The sequence below is a fragment of the Lepidochelys olivacea genome (assembly GCF_965140295.1).
Source record: "Lepidochelys olivacea isolate rLepOli2 genome assembly, chromosome: 4".
NCBI classification, from domain to species: Eukaryota; Metazoa; Chordata; order Testudines; family Cheloniidae; genus Lepidochelys; species Lepidochelys olivacea.
In genome coordinates, this window is record NC_140414.1 from 20567149 (window position 1) to 20584577 (window position 17429).

The 17429-nt window shown below is 45.9% G+C and overlaps 1 protein-coding gene across 4 annotated transcripts in view; it reads left to right on the top strand.

Moving 5' to 3' along the window:
• Positions 1 to 7984: 7984 nt before the first annotated feature.
• FRAS1 (Fraser extracellular matrix complex subunit 1) overlaps positions 7985 to 17429 on the top strand; it is a 308408-nt gene continuing 298963 nt past the window's right edge. For 2 of the 4 annotated variants that reach the window (XM_084627178.1, XM_084627179.1), the window contains exon 1: positions 7988 to 9626. In XM_084627178.1, coding sequence (XP_084483304.1) covers positions 9548 to 9626 — 79 coding nt within the window. In that variant the 5' untranslated portion in view covers positions 7988 to 9547. Of the gene's footprint in view, positions 9627 to 17429 lie in introns of all 4 variants that reach the window. The other 2 variants (XR_014711451.1, XM_084627181.1) reach the window with 2 other exon arrangements.

Genomic DNA, 17429 nt, shown 5'->3' on the forward strand with positions numbered 1-17429 from the left:
TGCCAAGGAAAACACCCCAAGAAAAGGGGTTTTCACTTCATTTCAGAAGGAACTGCTGTTTGTTTTCCAGTTCAATAAAACATTGTTATTAAAGCTGAATGCCTTTGCTATTGAATGTTTGTTAGGAAGTCTTAAGTGACATGTTTTGGGGTGGGGGATGGGTAAGAAGAAACTCCCCTCCCCAAACATATTACACTATGCTTCCTCCATTGTTAGAAACAGGACTTTTGATTCTTGGTTATTTTACATATTTTTTTTTCTTTTGGGGAAGACCAACTGGTAAGTTCAGAAGATGTACAGAACTGATCCCTGTCATCACAGATCTGATCATCTGTCACTCACCAAAGGTTTGTGGTCTTCTTTTCAACTCTGTTTCAGACATATTTTTATACCAGTCTCCAGGCTCTGCACTAGTCCATCAAATTAGCTTATCCCCAACAGAGTCTAGCAGAAATAGAGGTGAGTTCAGAAACAGGTTATTAATAATGAACAGTACAGAGACGGGTAGATGGGGGTGTTTCTAGCCACGCTTTCTCATAAATCAAACACAAGGAGACATTGGGATGAAATTGGAAAATGGCAAATTCAGAAGTGATCAAACGAAACACACAATTAGCCTGTGGAACAAGGGATTTGTTATGTTTGTAATAACAAAATATGGTATTGTTGAGGCCAAGAGTGTAAGCTGGATTCAGAAAAGGATTGGACAGTTCTGTGGATAACAAGAATATCTAGAGTTATAACAGTAAGCATAAAAGGCCTAGAGTTTGGCAGATCCTTATTCTCCTAGGCATGAGCCAACCTCTAACTACCGGGGGTTAGGAGAAAATATTCCTTGGGGACTGGTTATCCTATAATTGCCTACTGCAGGGTTTCTTGTAGCTTCCTCTGAAGCAGCTGGTGCTGGCCCCTAGCTGAGTCAGGATGCTAGAATTGATGGATTTTAAGTCTGATTCAGTTTGGCAATTCCTGTGTCAATATTGGAGTATTTTTGAACCAGGCCTGCACTATTTGTTCTAAATGCAAACCAAGACAGCTAAGAGCTTGATCTTGAAAGACACTGTAAACTCCATGGGGTATGAAGGTACTCAACACTTCTCAGGATCAGGCCCCTTCTACTGTGTGTGCGTGTGTATGTAATCTTGACCCCAATTTTCAAATGTGGACATCTAAATTAGGCCACCAAATTTCTCATCTGGCCACTCAAATCAATATTTAGCTGCCTAAAATGCTTGTTTTGAGTGCCTAATTGCAAAATTGGGTGCCCTAATTTGGGCACATAGATTTGAAGATGGGGCCTCTAAGTATGTATACATGTCAAAACCATAGCTTCACATGCATAAGATTTTATAGTGGGGTGCGACAAAGCTTTTGTTCCTACAAATTTGGGATGACTCTGTTGGTCAGGAGTACTTAGACCTCTGAAACATGTGGATGTGAGGGATTTAACCTTTAGGAGATTAAGTGGTTTCCAGGTGCAGAATTCGTCAAAGTTTGTCAGTGTTTTGAAGATGCGCAGCATTGGAGACTGTGAACTTTCTGGGGCAGGGCCTCTCTGTTCTTTGTATAATGGGGCCCTGACCTTTACTTGGGGTCTTTGGGTACTACCCAAATAGAAATAATTAATAATAACTGTATAGGAGATATTACTTTCGTTACTTTGGTCCCTCACAAGCCCACTGTAATAATGCAATCTCAAAGCTCATTTTAACCTTGGTACTCTGAGATTTACTTTGCGATTGTGTTTGAGCCCCACGTTGGACACATGCTCCTTTTTGGGGGAAGGATAGCTCAGTGGTTTAAGCATTGGCCTGCTAAACCAAGGGTTGTGAGTTCAATCCTTTAGGGGGCCATTTAGGGATCTGGGGCAAAAATTGGGGCTTGGTCCTGCTTTGAGCAGGGGGGTGGTCTAGATGATCTCCTGAGGTCCTTTCCAACCCTGATATTTTATGATTCTGTGATTGAGAGAGATGTTTCCCTTTGAACATTTATTCAAAATAAAAATGAAACAATATTAAATTCCTCACCTTCCAATTCATATCATCATTAGGGATGGAAAAATGCATAGATATGTGAGCTTTATAAAGCCTATGAAAAATTCTGAAACCGTACAGAGGCCCTGGCCAAAGATTTCAGATTTATTTTTAAATCCACATTTTTTTTCCAAAGGGAAAATATTCTTCATTTCAACCCCTGAGCTGATACATTTCTAAAAGCTTTTAAATTATGGAATTTGAGCTTTTCTATTACTGACTTAGCAGGATCTTTTGAATAGACTTAATTAGTTACTATAACAGCAGCTTCAGACTTTATAGAATTGTGACAGCCTTCACACTGTCACTGCAAAATAACTCTCCTTCTGTTGACATATTTGGTGTATGGTTCTTTTGATGGGACTGGGATTGTTTTGATACTGAGAAGGGGTGTGTGTGTGAGAGAGAGCGTATGTGAGATAATCAGCTTGAATCTATGCTCTCTTGCTGAATTGAGTCTGAACCTTTTATTAAGGTCTGGAATAGCTCAGTGAAGGAGGTTCCCTGTCCAAGGACTCAGATCCTCTATATCACCCAACTGGACCTACAGCTTTTCCTGCCTGCTTACCTTTAGATTCCCATTAAGGAGTTTCCGTGGCCAACCACGACTTCTCTATTCTCCACCATAATCCTCCCTTCTTATCCCTTCTCACAAGCCCCCCTTAAAGGTAATTTGTAGGACCCAATTGTGCAAGGCCCCAGTGCACAACATTTAGTCAAGGCACAAGGGCTATGTACAGTTGGGCCCTGCAACCCATTTATAGTTAAATGTGATTCATACCAGGAGTGTACAAGTTTACATGGGATGGGCATGATCTAGGGAGGGGCATTGGAGGATTCCTTTCATTGGAGAAAGGTTGTTTTGGCCTTGTTGGATGGGTAGGTGGGACTTCCATAGGTAGCCTAGATAAATGAGAGACAGTGCACAAGGAAGGGCTGGATGCACCAAAACATGCAGGATTATTTGACCCTTCCCCCAGGCTGCTGTATTTCGTTATCACAACTTGAAAAAGAAGCCAATGCCCTTTCCAAAGGAGCTTGAATCCGGCAACAACTTTACCCTCTTCTCCCAAGTGGGCAACAGTTCAGAGTCTTGTCACTTTACAGCTGCTTAAGAGTCAGTGAGCGTAAAATGTGTTGTGGACCCTGTTGGGAGAAAGATGTGACGATGAGAGAGAGTGGTGCAGGGATGGATACACAGGGGAACACGACAGAAGTGGAGGGGAGGAAAGGAGAAATGGGGTGGAAAGCAGAGAGAAAACAAAGTCTGGGATGGAAGAGAGAGAGGAAGCGAAGGAACAGAAGAGAAAAAGAAAGAAGTCTGAAGCTAACAAGGAAAACAAAGCAACAGAAATAGGAAAGAATGATAAGAAAAGATAGGCAACAAAATGAAAGAGACAAAATACATACACGTATTAAAAAACCCTGGAAAATAAAAAGCAGAAGGAAAATGAGAAAAATATTAGAAATAAACAATAGAGGTAAAAACACAAAGACAAAGCCCTGGAATGCTACTGCTGTTATTGCTGTATTTTATTTTAATAGTCTTCAGACATTGTTTTCATTCCCATGTAATATAGTAATTAAGGGCCTAATCCTGCTTGTGTTGAAGTCAACAGAAGTCCATGGAATGCCACTGGGAGAAGGGGCATGTGCAGCCAAGAGTGGGGGTGGGGGGAAGAAGGGGCAGTTTTCCTTGGGTCCCCAAACCAAGCATTGCAGGCAGTGACCTATCGCACGGGGTCACAGAGCCTCTCCCTGAAATTTGGCCTCTCTGTCATGATGGAGGGGAGCCACTGGGCTAAATCTGAGTGGCACTGTGACCCTGCGCACCAGGTCGCAATGCCCAGAGATCCAGGCCCGACCCACAGAACCGGAGCCGAGCTGCCGATGCAAGCTGAGTGCAGCTCAACTGTGTGGCCCATGTGAAAAATGTCTGGGAGCACCCCGAGTGGAGTCTCAAACGTGAGCAGTGCTGGGTGGTCAGGGGGAGGGGAGGAGCACTGGGTGGTTACTGCATCCTCTTGTAGCTTCCACCACCAGGTGTCCTACAGCGGATCTGGGGATTGCAGTGGAAACTCAGGGAAGGTGGATGCAAGAGGTGAGGCTGGTGCAGGGAGGACTAACCTGTGCCAGTTGCAGTGAACTTAGACTGGTGCGTTAAATGGCCACAGGAAGGGCTGGGATCACTGGAGTAATTTCCTTCTGGTTCAGCAAACCAGAGATTTCTAATAACAATGTCTTACATCTGTCCAGTGCCCTTCTTCAACAGACTAATCACTTTCTCCCCCACTGAACAGCAGTTGCCTCCCTGGTGGAACACTGCAACCAAACAGAAGCACAGATCAACACTGTGCAACAGTTTAGGGCAGGAAGCGAAGAATTCTGCATCCAGCTGAAATCATGGGGGAGCGGGGGTGTCATTTATGTAGGTGGCAGGTAACAATCTGAGTAGAATGTGTGCAGGAGAGTTAATGCTCACAAAGTGGCAAGCACTGAGCTAGCTTCCATAATGAGTGATTACGTTTCATCCCGCATTTGTCTCCTTCCAGGGAGAAGCAAAAGAGGCCAATGGCCCAGAAGGAGGCAACTTAATATTTCTGTTGTTATTATTGGCATTACAGTGACCTAGCTATCCCTCCTCCCCCAAGATTGGGGCCCCATTGTGCAAAGGGCTGTACACGCTCATCATGAGAGACCGTCCCTGTCCCAAAAAGTTTACAATCTAGACAGCTAGGGGGGTGGATGGGAAACAGAGAGTTGAAGCAACATGACCAAGTCATACAGCAGGGCAATGGCAGAGCAAGGAATAGAATTCAGGTTTCCTGGCTCCCAGTCCAGTGCGCCGTCTGCTAGCTCATGCTGAATCCTGAAGCTTTTCTTTTTCTTCCTTATCTGAAAGAGAATCAAAGAGGTTTCAAGAGTACTGTTCCTTCCCTCCTCCCACCTTTTGAAGAGCCTAAACGAAGAACTAGAATTTTCTGCAGCAATAATTCAAAAGAAGCCATCCATCCATTTCAGCAGGATGGTTATGTGGCAAGAAAATGCTCCTCCTTGGTCTCCTTTAAACCTTTAAAAGGATAAACCTTTGCTTATGGCCTTCGTTCCAACCAAGGCTAACGGACTATGAGGACAACAAGCAACCTGAAATTTTTCACATAGTCATTGCCCCCTTGCATGTGTGCTAGGTGTAAAAATGAAACCGTGCAGCAGAAAGTTGTGTGTCTGGGTGTTCTGAGTTTATTAAAGGGATGAATAGTGGGTTCGATCCTCTTCTGACTCACACCAGTGACTCACCACTGAGTTCAATGCAATTGTTCCTGATTTTCACCTGTGTAAGTGACAGGGAGATTTGGGGCCAACTGTTCTTTCCCTTTCCCTCATATATATATATATATATATTATTTCAACTAGATTTTAAATGAATGCAAAACATTTGTTTTATTGATGTTTAAATGTATGTACTGGTGGTATTCATTATTTCTCTCTCTGCTTTTATCTTTATAATTAACACCTCCCACTATTAACTAATGAGCAATAGCCTGATAAAGCAGCACAAAACTCATCATGCAAATTGCTATTTGCAGTTTGGATCCATGCCATGCTTACATTTTTGTTTCTGCGGAAATTTTATGAATTGTAGTATCATGACTTATGGAATTCATATAGTATCAAAAGAGGTTTGCTCTCCATCTCAGAGTTGGTTTCTCTTAGTAAATATCAATTTTTTAGACCAGACTGGATTATGACAATGGATGATCAGAGTTGTTGGCATGATCACATCTTATTAGTACATAGATTTTATTTAAAGTGAGTTGGAGAAAAAGACTTCAGCAGCATGGTAGGTACAACTGAACCAATCACTATTCTCAATTCTGATACACTGGGGTGTATATCAAGTCATTCGATTGAACTGAATGCAATAGAATTACTTCACATTCACACCAGTGTATTTAAGATCGGATTCTCACTCTATTTATAATATATTGTTACACATAATATATGTGTATATGACCCAAACTGACTGATTTTGTGTGCTCAACTTGAAACTCCGTAAAGGGGCCTGATTTGCAGAAAGTGCTGAGCGCCCATCCTCCGAAAAAAATTTGTCTCCTGTAGGTTGTCTCAAATTGTGTGTTCAAGGCACCCAAAATGACAAGTACCTCTTGGGGGGAGGGGGAGGGAAGAGGCAGGGATCCTCTGGAAAAAACAGGATGTATGATTGTATAATTAAAGACGGTAGCATTGTGCGCACACACACAAAGGGGCTGAATTAAGGTTGTATCAGCAACCTTAATTCTGGCATTTCCTAACTTTTCAGTGCTTGGCTTTGCAACCTTAACATTCCTTTAATGTTACCTTTTGGATGTTATATATATATATAAATACCAACAGCACAATATATTCCTTACAGTACTCTAATAACTTAAGCAGAGCCTCCCTTCACAGACAAAAACTGTAAACAATAAGCAAAGCAAGAACAAACCAAAATTATGAAGACACATAGAGTCTACCTCAGAGTGGTAAATATTTACCATTGACATTGGTTTATTAATTCCAGCCTATCAGTCTTTGCTTGGCTGTCTGACTTGAATAAAACCACAGGAAGTGAATGCCTAAATGCTCTTCATGAAGGTAGTTCCTAAACTTTCCCACACAAAAATGTGTTTACTGTAACCCTCTTAAAATAAATGATGCCAAATGGAATCTGTATTAACGAGCTAGATTGCTGGTTTGCTGGCCATTATGTGCTGACACTTTAACCAGTCAGAAGCCAGTGGGGGTTATATATTGTGTATGGCAAACCTCACGTTGACTTCAAGGGGAGGGGATTGAGTCCCACTGCATTTTTTACTCTGAGAAATTGTAATATGCTGCAATGTAATGGTCAGAATCGACATAATTTGTACATTAAAAATAACTTTTTTCCCTTTCATATATATATATAGACTATATATATATATAGTCTACTAGCAAAACCAACAGCATGGCTGCAAAAATACATTGTAATTAAACCAAATCCACAAAATCTCATTCACTTTTAAGAAGCTATTTCCAAGGAACTAGGGAGCGGGAGAAATTCATTCCACAAAAAATGAACGGGAAAAGCAGACAGCTTTCAGGGCTGTGTTTAGGTAAGGTTCAATATTTATTAAGAATACATTTGTTATTAATGTAGTTTTGTTTTAAGCAAACTTGTTTTTGTTTCCTTTTGGGCTAGCTTTGCCCATGAAAGGGAATAAGGGGGTGGGGGAATCAGAACACTCCTCATTTCAGTGGGACCAGTTGTGGAGCACAGTGCTACTCAACCTGAGTAAGGGGATCAGACTCTAGCCCCAAATGATTAAATTTACATCAGTCATTTATTTGGGATAATTGAAATAAAGTCATTGGAATTCAACACTGGCATAGGATCAACACCTCCTGCTTTGATGATAAATATCTAGAATTTGCCCTGACATTTATTTTCTGTAAGTACCAGCAGGAGACCATTATTCTGTGACAACATGCTGTTCCATTGACATTATCCCTTAAATATATTTAAAGATGAAGGTGCTGTGGATTTCTCAGGAGAGGGTGCAAAGCTAACGATTATTCTCTTCATATCAGAAGCGAAACCTCAGTTGAGGGAAAAGCTGCTTTAGATTTAGGCCCTATTGCGCCAGTGAAAATGTATTACGGTTTTACTATTTATTGAGCACTGGAGAATGACTTTGGTGTTGTACAAACTGATATAAGGAAACACAGACCCTGTCCCCGGGAGTAAGTGAAAACTCCCATCTTGCAATCAGATCCATAGGGGCAGACCTTTGTGTGTGTGTATGAAGCCCTTCTGAATCCATGTCCTGAATGTTAAAACAAGGGGTAGTGGGTAATTAATACTACCATTAAAAGTATATGAATATATTAATATAAATATTAAGTATTTGTATTACAGTAGCACCTAGGGGCTCCAGGCAAGGCTGGGGTCTCATTGTGTCAAGCACTGTACAAACATATCCTAAGAGACAGTGTTTGTCCCAACAATTGAAATAGACAAAGGAGAGGAGGACAGAGTGAGGTAAAGAGATTGTTCAGGGTCACACAGCTGGTCAGTCTCTTGTCCCCTCGTCCAGTGCCTTAGCTACTGGACTATGCTGCCCCACCATAAGAGCTCAGATTTTTTTTTTAATGCTAGAGTATGCTGCAGTATGTCACAAAGCACTGGGCGGCAGCTTGCTTTTAGGGCCAGATCCTGTTTTCTCGGCAGGCAGTGGCAAAACTCTCTTTGACTTCAGTGGGACCAGGATCCAGCCCATAGCCCGTGTTACTGGTACTAAGTATTAACTTTCTCAGTGGGAGCTGCCGGATCGCAGGAGGGAGCTTGCTACCTTCTCCCTTCCTGGCTGTGTGGCACTAGTTTGGACCCAGGCTCAGACAAAAGGCAAGCTTGCAAACTCCTGCGGAATGAATAAGGGGATCAGGTTGCTCGCTCTCTCACGTGACTCTCTGCCCGTTCCTTGGGTCCCGGGGTCCATTTTCACACTGAGAGGGGCGGAGCGTCTCGGGCTCCTAGCTCCAGGTTTATTTGGTCATTTTCTGCAGGCACGTTGCTTTGGGCTCTCTGGAGCTCACTCGATTTCCTCCTTGCAGGTTCTTTTCCCCTTTGCAACGGCCCCTTTCTGATTCCCACCCCGCCTTTCCTTCCCGCTGCTCCAAGACCCCATTGCAGAAGGAGCTTTGCACGGATCTGCTGAGCTGGGGGGGGGGGGGGAATAATACACGCTCAGGCAAATGTGGGGAAGGGGGGGCCACAGTGCCACCCCCACCACCAACCGCGCTGTTTAATTCTTCTGCTTCTGTGTAGCCCTCGCCTGCAGTGAGATCAGCCCCAAGAGCGAGCGAGGCTCACGTTTTGTGTCTTTGCAGGAGACCGGGGCTGGGCACAGAACTGCAGCGCCGGAGAAAGTTTCCTGGGAGGGAGCCTCGCCGAGGGGATCTTATTTGCCCGCCGGGCTGCTGGTGAGGAAGGGGGCTGCGCCGCAGAGGTCCCCGCCCCCGCCCGCTTTGATTCCTGCCCCTCTGCGCAGAGCTGGGCGTCGGGCTGGTGTCAAGTGAACTTGAAAAGCTGATTTGCAGGCAAACCTGCCGCGGTGGGTTTCTTCTGCGGCGCTCGGAGATGGAAGGTGGGGGGGTTTCGGCCACGGGGAAGTTTTTGCAGAGGGATGAATCCGGATTCAACTTTGGGACCATGCTGCTGACTGGGCTCGTGTGAGCAGCTGCTGAGCTAAGGACACAGTCACTCCCTTTCCACGCGCTGGGCATGTTTGTGCTGCTGGCCCCTCAAACCGCTTCGAGCCTTTTAATCTAATTCAACCGAAGCAGCCAGGAGCACCGGGAACGTTTGACACGGGGCTGAGTTGTGGAGTCTGCCCCCCACCCCATCAGCACCCCCCCAAAAAAGGGGCGGAAGGAGGAGGTTTTGCAGGGGGCTGCGGGGGTGCCCGGCTCCAGACTCGGCTTCGCCTCTGGCAATGGATTACCTGGAAGTGTGGCTCCGGGTCGCGCTCCTCTGTGCGGCATTTGCCGTATTGCCCCAGCAGCAGGCGGAAGGTGAGTACAAAGCGCACCCCGGTTGGACGGGTATTGACTTCGTGTAGTTACAAGGCGGGTTGCACGCGTTGGGAATTCTCCCCGCTGAAGATGGCTCTGATCCGGGTTAATTCCGCCCCCCTCTCCCCGGTATGCCTGTCCCCTCCGTTGGCCCAGTGTCATTAAATGGAGTCGCCTGCAGAATCCCCCGCTGCATAATTCAGCCGGCGCTCAGAGGGAAGGACGCACCGGAGCGGAGAGGTTTGCTGGAAGGGGCGCAGGGTGGTGAAATCCACAAAGGCAGGAGGGGTTGCAGCAAACCGCCCCCTCTGCAAGCAAACCCACCGCGCTGGGGCGGGACTCCGAGCTGACCTCGGAGATCAGGGGAGCTGAAAGGCGGCAGGAGGGTCTCGGGAGCGCACAGCGGGCGGGACCCCGGGGTGCGAGCGTGCCGGCGGCCCCTTGCTCCCCGCCCGGTGTTTCCTGCGGGCCGCCTTGGGGGGCCGGGGCGGCTTAGGGGGGGGCGGGGTTGTGTGTGCGCGGCGGGGGTGGCTTTGAGCTCCGCTCCGCTCCCAGCCCTGGGGTTCGCTCCTTATTCGGCCGGCTGCGGGAGGGGAGCGCCCTCCTGGCTGCAAGCGGGGAGAACCAGAGCCCGTGGCCCGCCTTCCTTCTCCTGTGCCCCCGGGCTCTTTGCGGGCCCTGCAGCCGTCCCGGTTGCAGGCGGTGCCCGAGGCGGGACAAGGCGTGGGGTCCGAAGCAGCTGGGGAAACTTCTCCGCCTCGCGCCTCTTTCCCACTGGGGGGGGGGCTTGCTGCTGTTTTCTGGCCTGTGGCACCCCCTGCCAGGCCTCTGCCGGTCTGACACACACACACACACACTGCAGGGTGTGATGCCCCCCCGACACACGCATGTGCCCGGTCTCGCTCTCCCTCCAACAGCAGACAGGCCAATCAAAGACATCGCCTCAGTGGTTCTCAGCCAGGGGGGTACGTGTACCCCTGGGGGCACGCGGAGGTCTTCTGAGGGGGACCCCAGCTCATCTAGATACTTGCCAAGTTTTGCAACAGGCACTAGCGGAGTCCGGACAAACTACAATTTAACAGGGACAGGGACTTGTTTATACTGCTCTGTGTGCCCTACACTGAAAGGTGAGTACAAGACATATTCCAGTGGGTTTATTTGATAATTACATGGTAAAAATGAGACAATAGGTGAATTTTCAGTGACAGGGTGCCGTGAGGCTTCTGCCGTTTCGTGTCTGCTTTTGTCAGCAAGTAGTTTTAAAGTGAGGTAAAACTTGGGGGTACAAATCAGACTCCTGAAAAGGGGTGCAGTAGTCTGGAAAAGTTGAGAACCACTGCATTACCGCCCCCGCCCTGTGTCTCTCGCACAATAGGGGGCAGTCTTGCACTGGCAGGCAGGACTGGTGCAGCAGGGCGGGATTTTTTACAAAGCACCTCAAGGGCTGGGGAGTGCATCTCCCCTGAGCGGGGTGCCTACGTTGCTGCGTCCAGTCCTCCCTGACCAAACAGGGCCTTTCCATCTCTGTGACTGAGCTGGCACTTTTGTTCTCAACCCCACTCTTCAGCCACTTCAAAACCAGGAAGCTCAAATTTACCCTCTGAGCTGCAATGTCTTATCCTTGCTCTTGGCCCAGGAATAAATCATAATAGTTAATAACAAGTTGAAGAAAATCCACTAGCTATTTCTCAGTTACTGAAGAATGGGTGGGGGGAAATGTCAGGTGCAGGTGGGTTTCATGCAATGTGCAGTGTGTGTTGTTACTGCTCAAGGCAGCCGGGACTTACATGATGTTTTGCTGGTGGATTTTACGCTGGTTTCTAAAGGGCACGTGCTGTGTAGAAGGGTATGTTCCCTGCTGTCTGCCCCGTCTGCTGGTTATGATTCTTCCCCTCCTCCTCACTCTGCCTTCATCAATGTGGAAGTGGAATGGAGGGGTTGCCAGCAGCCAATATCTGGTAGTGCGATCATACTCCATAGCTGCTTTTTTCCATGCTACATGCCACTTTGCATAGCATTACTGTCATTTTTCAGAGTAGCAGCCGTGTTAGTCTGTATTCGCAAAAAGAAAAGGAGTACTAGTGGCACCTTAGAGACTAACCAATTTATTTGAGCATAAGCTTTCGTGGGCTACAGCTCACTTCATCGGATGCATTCGGTGGAAAATACAGACTTTTTACTGTCATTCTGTTTTGGTTGGAGGGGGCTCTGCCGATCAGCTTTGTTGCATCATGGAGGGCGTTTGCTGCAATGTTCCTTACCCTGGCGTCGGGACACGTCAGCAGGCGGAAAGCATGGGTGATCACCGCGATGTCACACAGGTCACCCATGCGGGGGACATTGGCACCGCCATGCCTGTGGGCGTTATAGACCAGCTGGCTCTCTGGGGAAGGAACAGCCACTTCTTCACCAGCTGCTGGACGATCTTGTATTTTCCACTGAATGCATCCGATGAAGTGAGCTGTAGCTCATGAAAGCTTATGCTCAAATAAATTGCAAAAAGAAAAGGAGTACTTGTGGCACCTTAGAGACTAACCAATTTATTAGAGCATAAGCTTTCGTGAGCTACAGCTCACTTCATCAGATGCATATCGTGGAAACTGCAGCAGACTTTATATATACACAGAGAATATGAACCAATACCTCCTCCCACCCCACTGTCCTGCTGGTAATAGCTTATCTAAAGTGATCATCAGGTGGGCCATTTCCAGCACAAATCCAGGTTTTCTCACCCTCCACCCCCCCACACAAATTCACTCTCCTGCTGGTGATAGCCCATCCAAAGTGACAACTCTTTACACAATGTGCATGACAATCAAGTTGGGCTATTTCCTGCAACTTGATTGCTCACGAAAGCTTATGCTCTAATAAATTGGTTAGTCTCTAAGGTGCCACAAGTCCTCCTTTTCTTTTTGCGAATACAGACTAACACGGCTGTTACTCTGAAACCTGTCAAATAAATTGGTTAGCTTTGAGCAGCGGGTTGGACTAGATGATCTCCTGAGGTCCCTTCCAACCCTGATATTCTATGATTCTAGTCTCTAAGGTGCCACTAGTACTCCTTTTCTTTTTACTGTCATTTTGCATCCTTCTGTGCCATGCAACAGAGGAGAAACAGATGACCCTACGCATGTGAAATTTAGCAGTTCCTTTAGGAGCCACGACTCTTGACTTTCATTAACATTTAAACCATAGTGATTCATTAACTTAAGTTTTATTGAACTTAATATGCTCAAGGTTCTTAGTCAATAACAATAAGTTATCTCAGTCAATAGGTAAAATCTCCCAAGTCACTTAAAAAGAAAAGGAAGACTTGTGGCACCTTAGAGACTAACAAATTTATTTGAGCATAAGCTTTCATGAGCTACAGCTCACTTCATCGGATGCATTCAGTGAAAAATACAGTGGGGAGATTTATATACACAGAGAACATGAAACAATGGGTGTTACCACACACACTATAATGAGAGTGACCAGGTAAGATGAGCTATTACCAGCAGGAGGGGGGGGGGCAACTTTTGTGGTGATAATCAAGGTGGGCTATTTCCAGCAGTTAAGAAGAACATGTGAGGAACAGTAGGAGGGGAAAATAAACATGGGGAAATAGTTTTACTTTGTGTAATGACACATCCACTCCCAGTCTTTATTCAAGCCAAATGTAATGGTGTCCAGTTTGCAAATTAATGCCAATTCAGTCTCTTGTTGGAGTCTGTTTTTGAAGGTTTTTTTTTGTTGAAGAATTGCCACTTTTAGGTCTGTAATTGAGTGACCAGAGAGACTGAAGTGTTCTTTGACTGGTTTTTGAATGTTATAATTCCTGACATCTGATTTGTGACTTTGTCCTCACCCATAACTATTTCACATTTGGGGGCAATGTATACCTTGAAATCAGCGGCACTGCTATGGGTACCCGCATGGCTCCACAGTGTGCCAACTTTTTAATGGCTGACTGTCACGGAGTCCCTTGGCGATGCTCTGGAACTGCTCCCTACAAAGCCAGGCAGGACTCTGGTGAAGTCTCCTTTCTGTGAGCAGACTGTCTTCAGGACAAACAGCTCACACAGCCTCCACCTTCCTGGGTCTGACCTCAGAGCATTCAGCATTCTCTGCCCCTCCGTGCGCTTCCCACTGCGAGTCCGCCCAGGCGGGGCTCCTGGGGAAGCCAGAGGGTCCTGCACCCCAACTTCACAATCAGACGTGACTCTCAGCCAGCCAGTAAAACAGAGGTTTATTAGACGACAGGAACATGGTCTAAACCAGAGCTTGTAGGTACAGAGAACAGGACTCCTCAGCTGGGTCCATTTTGGGGGCAGTGAGCCAGACACCCACATCTGTACTTCAATCCATGTCCCCAGCAAGCCCCCAACTGAAACTCTCTCCAGCCCCTCCTCCTCTGGGCCTTGTCCCTTTCCCAGGCCAGGAGCTCACCTGATCTGTTTGTCTTCAACCCTTTAGCTCTCACCTTGCAGCGGGGAAGGGCCCAGACCATCAGTTGCCAGGAAACAGGATGTTGGCCATTCTCTGTGTCCAGACCCGTGCACACACCTGCCCTCTAGGATTCTGCAATGATCATACACCCTTATCCCACCACCTAGATACTTAAGAACTCCATAGGGGAAACTGAGGCACCCCCACAATATTCAGAGGAAACATTAAGAACAGTCACACTGACTTAGAACAACGCTTCCTCAGCTCTCGTCCCCTTATGCCCCTACTCTACTTATGCTACACTGATGACATCTTCATCATCTGGACCCATGGAAAAGAAGCCCTTGAGGAATTCCACCATGATTTCAACAATTTCCATCCCACCATCAACCTCAGCCTGGACGAGCCCACACAAGAGATCCACTTCCTGGACACTACAGTGCAAATAAGCGATGGTCACATAAACACCACCCTATACTGGAAACCTACTGACCGCTATTCCTACCTACATGCCTCCAGCTTTCATCCAGACCACACCACACGATCCATTGCCTACAGCCAAGCTCTACCATACAACCGCATTTGCTCCAACCCATCAGACAGAGACAAACACCTACAAGATCTCTATCAAGCGTTCTTACAACTACAATACCCACCTGCTGAAGTGAAGAAACAGATGGACAGAGCCAGAAGAGTTCCCAGAAGTTACCTACTACAGGACAGGCCCAACAAAGAAAATAACAGAACGCCACTAGCCGTCACCTTCAGCCCCCAACTAAAACCTCTCCAGCGCATCATCAAGGAGCTACAACCTATCCTGAAGGACAACCCATCACTCTCACAAATCTTGGGAGACAGACCAGTCCTTGCCTACAGACAGCCCCCCAACCTGAAGCAAATACTCACCAGCAACCACACAACAAAAACACTAACCCAGGAACCTATCCTTGCAGCAAAGCTCATTGCCAGCTGTGTCCACATATCTATTCATGGGACACCATCATAGGGCCTAATCGTATCAGCCACACTATCAGAGGCTCGTTCATCTGTGCATCTACTAATGTGATATGTGCCAGCAATGCCCCCTGGCATGTACATTGGCCATACCGGACAGTCTCTATGTAAGAGAATAAATGGACACAAATCAGACGTCAGGAATTATAACATTCAAAAACCATTTGGAGAACACTTTGGTCACTCGATTACAGACCTAAAAGTGGCAATTCTTCAACAAAAAAAAACTTCAAAAACAAACAGATTCCAACAAGAGACTGAATTGGCATTAATTTGCAAACTGGACACCATTACATTTGGCTTGAATAAAGACTGGGAGTGGATGTGTCATTACACAAAGTAAAACTATTTCCCCATGTTTATTTCCCCCCTCACTGTTCCTCACACGTTCTTGTCAACTGCTGAAAATGGCCCACCTTGATTATCACTACAAAAGGTTTGGGGTTTTTTTTTTTTTTTTTTCTTTTTCTCTTTCTCTCCTGCTGGTAATAGCTCATCTTACCTGGTCACTCTCATTACACTAGTGTATGGTAACACCCATTGTTTCTTGTTCTCTGTGTATATAAAATCTCCCCACTGTATTTTCCACTGCATGCATCCGATGAAGTGAGCTGTAGCTCATGAAAGCTTATGCTCAAATAAATTGGTTAGTCTCTAAGGTGCTACAAGTACTCCTTCTCTTTTTGCGGATACAGACTAACACGGCTGCTACTCTGAAACCAAGTCACTTAGGAGCCTATGTTTCACTGAAAGTCCCTGAGACTCAGTTTCCTTAGGCACTTTGGAAAATGTGACCCGGCAGCAATAGTTATCTTTGTCAATAACAGGTGTGGGTGTGTTAGTTGAAGAGCAGCATTGTCAGGTGTGACATCAGATAATCCAAACTGTGTGTGTGTGAAATTACGAGTGACGCACCCTCCTTCCCGACAACAACAATCTTGATAGAGCACAATATTAACATCTCTGAGTTTAGGGGACCCAACACAAAAGTGATAATGAGTTTGGTCCCTCTCATCCCCACCAAGGTGGTTCAGTATGTGAATGAGAATGTATTCCTTAAGGTGCAGGGAGACACTTTTCTTTCTTGTGTGTTGGGTTTAGCAGAAGATCATTCATCTAAAAGTCCATTGGGTAACTTGGAAACACAGGCAAAGCTTCTATAAACTCGAATGAAAAATACATTATACACACATATTGTATCATATTAGTAGAGCCCTGCAAATCCACCGATATCTGTTTTATATCCATGGATCATTTTTGCAGGTTGCGGATGGATGTGGATCCAAATTTTATATCTGGAGCGCTGCAAATTAGTGGATGTCCGCGGATCATTTTCGCAGATTGCGGATCGAATGGAGATACAAATTTTGTGTCTGCGTGAGGCTCTAAATAAAGTGTTGGGGAGCACTCTCGGTGACTGTCTTGAGGGCAGGACAGTTCAGTAGTAGAAAAGTTAGCAAAAATGTAGCTAGAATGTCTTTGAAAATCTATGTATGTCAAGTCATGCAGTACGGGATGAACATAAGTGTTTGAAGAGGACTTTCTCCCATTACAGTTTGTGAGCAGGTGAACTATACCTTTGCTTAGTTAGGAGAGAATCAGACTTTGTGTTTTTCCTGTGCAGTCATTCAGAGGCATGTCTGGTGCTGCTGAGGGGCGCCAGTGTGGTCAGGTGAATAGAATGTGGGACTGAGCATCAGGAGATGTAGATTCTAAGCCCGCCACTGCCCTGTTATGTGATCTTGGGCAAATCAGAGTGGATTTTAAGGGCTGAAGCTGTTATGATTGGGCTTCTCAATTTTTAAAAATAAATTAAAATATGTAGGACACAAAAGTAAAGTGGAATATAGTAGAGCAAGGGAAAAATCGTGTGCAGGAAAGTCTCTCTCGGTGGTGAGTGTTTATAACAAAACCATTGTAAATGGTCAAACTGGAAAAACTTCCTGGGCTTGGCTGTCTGTTACTGTAATGCCCCTGTGCACCATAGTGGCTCTGCAAAACGGCCATACAGAACGTGTAAATGGAATCTTGTAACTTGAACGCATTGCCAGAGTGTTGTAAAGAGATCTGAGTGTAACTGAAATCAATCAAATCCAGTGTCTTGAACTTGAATCCAGTCCTATGTCCTCTGGGTGAGGGAATCTTCCCAAGCCTTTCTCTCTGTTCTGAGTCCAAAGTCACAACTCTGAGGACCCGACCGATTTCCCATTCACATCAGTGGGAACACAGCCAGTTGACTTTAGTGGAAATTTGATTGGGTCCTTATGGCCTTTCCCCTGATGAAAGGAAAATAATCCCTTACTTGCCAAGAACCAGATTATGCCTTCGCAATCTGTTACACCTGGACTAAAGACCAATTCA